At 35.3% G+C, this 6,464-nt stretch overlaps 1 protein-coding gene across 4 annotated transcripts in view; it reads right to left on the bottom strand.

Annotated features, from left to right (window-relative positions):
* Positions 1 to 453: 453 nt before the first annotated feature.
* Positions 454 to 6,464, bottom strand: part of PAIP1 (poly(A) binding protein interacting protein 1) — a 28,763-nt gene continuing 22,752 nt past the window's right edge. For all 4 annotated transcript variants that reach the window (XM_027520015.1, XM_027520016.1, XM_027520014.1 and 1 more), the window contains exons 10-11: positions 3,082 to 3,175; positions 454 to 1,714 (exon numbers count right to left, since the gene is read on the bottom strand). In XM_027520015.1, the coding sequence (XP_027375816.1) occupies positions 1,621 to 1,714; positions 3,082 to 3,175 (188 nt within the window). In that variant the 3' untranslated portion in view covers positions 454 to 1,620. The remainder of the gene's footprint in view (positions 1,715 to 3,081; positions 3,176 to 6,464) is intronic.

Raw genomic sequence — 6,464 nt, 5'->3', positions numbered from 1 at the left:
GGTTATAGTCTGGCCGGTTACTTAAGTAGCACCAGTAACTGGAACATACTGATCCTATTGCTAGCTGTTGTAAGCATAGCATATTGGTAACATTTAGATAAAACTGGGTGGTTATTCACAGAGTAACTGCACAAAGTTTAAAGTATATTCAGTGAGCATATTCTTGGCCCCAGCCTAATGTCCAGCCTTTTTCCTACACGCCCTTCCCCTCATCCCTGAGATTCATTCAGTGAGCACAACCTTCAGAGAACTTCAGATTGAGGCAATAGCCACCATGTTAGCCACCATTTTGAAAAAAATTCTATTACAAATTTCAAAAACCCCAATTACATATATACTTGCCTTTTACAATAAGAACACTAACAGTTTACATTTCATAATTGCTAGTTTTTCCAAGTAGATGTGAATGTTTATTGAAACTCATTTCAACAGACATTGAATATCTTCTAGTAGTTTGATTTCAAATCTTAATTTTATGATGTCATGTAAAAAAATTCAACAGAAATTCTTTAGAATTCCAGGATACTACTCCAAAAACTTAGAGGAAACAAAACTATTTAAATTTTATTTTTAAAGTCTAATTTTAATCCAGACCAAACAAACAAGCCAAAAAGTGAGAAAGCTAATTGAATTAGCAGACACAGATGTACCAAATGTAAAACAGTGGGTTATTAACAGAACTATTTACATGCATATTTACAAGCAATCTTTTTGTACATAAGTTTTAGTTAGTTGGAAAAAGATTTTTGACATAGGTAAAAATATTACTAAGGTAGGGCTGAGGTGGTACCACATTATAGTAAAAGTATTAGAAAAGTGGTTCAAGGTTTATCGATTATAAAGCAGATGAAAACTTGAGTGACAAAGACCTAGTAAAATTCTCTAGTAAAAAAGTCAATGCAACTTATGCTATAAAACAAAAATGAGAAAGCCATATAAATGAAGCAGAATAATATTCTAGGTTTTTAGAGTAATGAGGTTAGGTTAAAAAAAAATTCTAGAACTGCAACAAATCTTCAGTGAAGATCTTGTTTAGTTGGGAGTTCTTTTTTTTAAAATGCCATTTTAAAAGCCCTTGGTATCAAATAGCATCTGGACATGTAAATCAGTTGTTAATGACATTTCTAAGACTTCAAGTCCTAAAGATATTTGTGATTGTGATTCATATTTGAAACTCAATTCATTGAGACTAAATGTAAAACTAAGTGAAAGCTATAATAATCATATCTAAGAAAGGATGCTACATTTTGCAGTTATATGTATTTCCAGGCAAAGAATTTTTCCCTCAAGAAAAGTAGAATGTAAGGATAAGCTACTAACCAGCTAGCAAAATTTACTTTCAACATTTTTCATTTTTTTCAAAATCGATTTTATTGCAGCCAAAACAGTGGAATTAACTGTACATAATAAACTATTATATATATATACACATTTTAAGTTATAGGGAATAAAGTTTATTTTGGCAGAGAATGTTAAACAAAATTAAAGTTGCATACATTAGTAACATAACTCAACATCCTTAATTTGGTATAAGTGTGACACATTTTCTTGCTTTCCTGTGTTCTGCTAAATCACCATAACCTGAACTGCTTTATAAAACGGATATGCTGAAATTTAACTTTACTGTTTTCGCTTACGCTCTGATTCCAAACAAAACTTTTCATAAGCTTCTTCTATCTCTGGGTCCATCTCATCATCAATATCATCCAAGTACCTGTGAAAGCAGCACAGATGAGGTTTATTTATTTTTTAATTCAGAAAATGTCTAAGATACTAAGTCATGAAAGTGTGTATCTCCCCACCCCCAGGACCCTTTCCACCAACACGTAACAAATTATTTTGCCAGTCCTACCAATTGCTGATGGGTCTTTCTCCTCCTTTCCTCATGCCTCAAGTTCATTAGGGCAAAGAGACTATAACGCTTACCAAGCTAAACTGTAGAGGATAACCTGACATTTAATGGAAGGACAACTTTCAGTTTCCACTGGTGCTCTCAGCAGGGTTGAACCTTCCTAACTGTGCTTGGAAGCACATCCCTGTATTTTTCTCTATTAAGCTAGTATATAAAAGTATGACACTATCAGAAAATCAGACTTATATTTAAAATGTCACTACCCGGAGAAAGAATAAATGTGATTCTTTTTTTTTTTTTTTTTAAACCTACAATACATGAGATGGGATAAGAAACACTGAAGTCACGGATTTATTTCTGCCCTCTGCTTATGAAGAGGAGAATCTAAGTAGCCTGTTCAAATTCACATGAATTGTTAACAGAACTGGGACTAAACCTCAAGTTCCTGGTCTTTCTATATACAAATGTAGTACGATCTAATGATAAGTGAGCAATACAATAAAAGTTTCTTTTGTCATAAAGAATGGCAGGTAAAGACTGAGATATGGGATACAGGACTATAATTTATATGTCTTATATGTCTATCAGTCCAAACATTTTCATATAGTTATCTGTGTTTTAACTTTAATCCCTTAACAGCCAAGCTTTGAGACTTTTACTGTGTGCCAGGCAGCTACTCCAAGTTGTTTATGTATCTCATTTAAGTCTCAAAAAAATTCAAGGAGGGGTACTACTATTCCTATTCAATAGATGGAGAAAAAGGCATAGAACTTGCCCAAGATCTTATAGTATTAAAGTTAATAGAATCTATTTTATAAAAACTGTTTGAATATGCTACATTAATAGTTTTTTCACCTTAACTATATTTAATTTTCATATTGTTTTCTCTAATATGATTTTCTGAAAATTTCTAGTAAGTAACTACATATATACTACTTTAACATCATTAAATCAAAATGCATATTCTTTCATCATCTTTTCTAGTCTATAAACTCCATCCACAAACTATGGCCACAGGAATTCACAAAGAAAGCAGCTAAAGATGGGAATTTTCTGGCAGTTCAGTTTTGAGGACTCCATACTTCCACTGCAGGGGGGATGGGTTCAATCCCTGCAGGGGAACTAAGATCTCGCCTGCAATCTGCATCACATGGCCAAACAGAAAAATGAAAACAAAAATCCAAAAAAAACCAAACCCTCAAAACAAAAAAAGGATCTGAAGAACTTACGGATCACCACCCCCTGATAAATCTGTTCCATTTTCTTCATAATCTGGAAAAAAGTCTTCTCTTTCAAGTAACTCTTGATATTTCTCTTGGTAATCTATAAAAAATAAAAAATTTTAATACTAAAAATATTTGTATGAAACAGCCAAGTTACCCCTAAATTTTGTTTTTAATATTATGATTTTTAAGTAGATATATTTAAATAGCAGTTAAGGTTCTATTTACATATTTAAGAATATCTTTTACACAACTTACATTCTAACTGGTTTGCTTTCTCTCTCCCCTGTACACCATGTGCTCATAAATTATACAATTGACCCTTATTGGTCACTGACCTTCCACATTCTCAAAAATCCGTATGTAACTTAGTTGGCCCTCCTTATACATGGTTCCTTTGTATTTGTTGATTTAGCTAACCCTACATAAGTACTGTAGTACACATTTAGTGAAAAAAATCACATAGACACAGACCTGTGCAGTTCAGAGGTGAACAGTATAATATTCCTCTAAATATATGATGGGACTCAAAGCCACTATGAACATATCAGAGTACACTTCACAACCATGTGTGTGCTGTTTACATTCTCTGTTTCTTTCCATCAGAAAAGATATTGTCCTAACTTGTTTCTTCCATACTGCTGTTTGTCCTTCCACAAGGAGGGATTTCAATTGATCCTCCTAGCTTCTGGCTCCATTATTCCTCAGCTATCTGGCTAGCAGGTAAGAGCCATCATTGCTCAAAGTTTCTCAGAGGAGGCTAACCTAGCAAATGTTCTGAGTAGAGGAGATTTTCTTTTCTTCCCTCTCTCTTAGAGATAGATGGAAGGTGGATACCTGGTAAGTGTTTCAGCTATACCAACTTTCCCCTCGGAGAAGGCAATGGCACCCCACTCCAGTACTCTTGCCTGGAAAATCCCATGGGCGGAGGAGCCTGATGGGCTACAGTCCATGGGGTCGCTGTGAGGCGGGCAGGACTGAGTGACTTCACTTTCACTTTTCACTTTCATGCATTGGAGAAGGAAATGGCAACGCACTCCAGTACTCTTGCCTGGAGAATCCCAGGGACAGAGGAGCCTAGTGGGCTGCCATCTGTGGGGTCGCACAGAGTCGGACACGACTGAAGCGACTTAGCAGTAACAGGAGCTTTCCGTTGGTTGGGCTTTCTAAGGCAGTAAGAAGGTGGTATTATGGCTCTCTATCTGCCAATGTCTTAGGCAGAGTTACTGAGTATCTTTTAAGATGAACAAGTATGTATAAAGCCCTTACCCCTTATTAGTAAAATGGGTCAGTGTATATTAGAACTAGTTATCTTACAGTCAGTTTCTTGTGAACAGCTACCTCAAATTTCAAGAGGATGATATAATTACATTAAACTTGACAGAGACCATGTTTTTCCAAGATTGTCAGTCTCTATAAAACTAATTCCAGTTCAAAGGGCTAGTGATATTTTTGATATCCAATCTTGGTATTTGAGATAATTTTAACTATAAGACGGTCCTGCAATAAATAAAGCAACAGATAAAACACTCTCTTAAATGTATGAATGAGTTCACATTTACTCACTCACTCACACACACACCCGCTCACGTCACCAGATGACATAACTCTTACGGCTGGGAGGCTGGTAGACCAAGCGGTCTTAGGAACAAAGAGCCTGGATTTTAAAACCCACAGACGGTCAGAAGGCAAGGTCTTGAGTCCACGTGAAACAGGGAGATGGAATTCATGCCCCACGTCCATCTCACCTACACAAACCCAGGACAAAGAACTGGTATTTCAAGCAAAAGGTGAACCAAGAAAAAAATGAAAAACCTCAGTTGTAAAGGGAGATGGAAAAGAAGCTTGACTGTCCTTGCCTGCGTTTGGAATCAGGACAGAAGAACTGTGAAGAAACTGGTTCCCTAGATAATTTTTTAAAATTATTTTTAATTGAAGGATAATTCCCCAGAGAATTTTTAACAATGGGTATGCATTTCAAATTACTATTATCCACATAAAGAATATCTATGACAAGAAAATAAAAATATTTTATTTATTTATTTCCCAAGCCAGTGTTACTCCTGCGGCTCCTGACACAGCAAATACAAACTCCCCTTTGGATACATGTTCCTATAATCCAAGTCACAAGGCTTTTTCATAAAAAACAGGCAGTAGTTAGAATGCTAGAGCAGTCATGAAAGGGCCATAATATATGTAACTTCAAATGATTTAAGGAAAAAGTGAATGTGGAAAGAACAAATTATAAATAGAAAACACTGTTAACCAAAGAGATACATCTGAGTAAAAGGCAGATGGGTGTTCTTTCCACTGTTTTTACTTTCGTAGCTTTAAAGTAAGTTTGAAAACATTTCAAAAGTTTAAGAAAGCTAAATTATGAGATTGCAAAAAATATCACAATATAAAGAATTAATTTTGTATATGACAGAAGAAACAGTAGGGTTAGAATTAAAATATGAAGCAAAACTAAGCATATTTAGAATAATGAGAAAAAAGGCCTTGAAACTTTAAGATCAAGATACTTTGAACAAAATTCAGAAACAAAACTATTTGAAAACTAAAATGAATTTCCAGAGTCACCAGAAATAAGTAGGAAAGACAGATTAGACAAAAAGGAAGATCGAAGAACCAAAATGAATCAAGGCAGCTTCAAAGAGTAAGGGGAAGAAGGAAAATCTGTCTTACCAGACACAGCAAGATTTACAGTATGTTAGAATAACTAAGAATGCAGTATTGGGACTACCTGGTGGTCCAGTGGTTAAGAATCCACCTGCCAATGTAGGAGACACAGGTTTGTTCCCTGGTCCAGGAAGATCCCACATGCTACGGAGCAACTAAACGTGTGTGTTCTAGAACCCCTGAGCCAAGAGACAAGCCACCATTCCCCACAACTAGAGAAAGCCTATGCAGCAACAAAGACCCAGCAGAGCCAGAAAATTAATAAAATTTTAAAAGAATGCAGTATTGATGTCAAGACAAACGAAGATCCACAGACACAGGAATAAGACAGAAAATTATAGGCGTTACACGGTACACAGAGGGATATTTTATCCAAGAGAGGACGCATCATCTGTGCTGAAATGAGAAACTATAGAATATTTAATTCCTACCATATCTCACATACAAGAGTTAGCCAGATGGATTAAACAAACAGGGTTTAGAAAACAATAGAATTTGACTGTAGTAAGGAAACTAAGTCATAGACACACATAAGACTCTAACACTCAAAGCTTCTACATAAGACAAAAAAATGCAAAGATAGCACATACTGGGAGAAACTAAGGATCACTTTCCAGACCATGTAAGTAATTACAAATCAGTAAGAAAAACAAATGATTCAATAGAGATATGTGAAAAGGACACAAGCAGGTGATTCTCAAAGAAATCAA

This window comes from Bos indicus x Bos taurus, chromosome 20, assembly GCF_003369695.1.
Source record: "Bos indicus x Bos taurus breed Angus x Brahman F1 hybrid chromosome 20, Bos_hybrid_MaternalHap_v2.0, whole genome shotgun sequence".
Lineage (NCBI taxonomy): Eukaryota > Metazoa > Chordata > Mammalia > Artiodactyla > Bovidae > Bos > Bos indicus x Bos taurus.
Note: the sequence above shows the minus strand (reverse complement) of the source record. Positions and strands in the feature narration are given on the sequence as shown.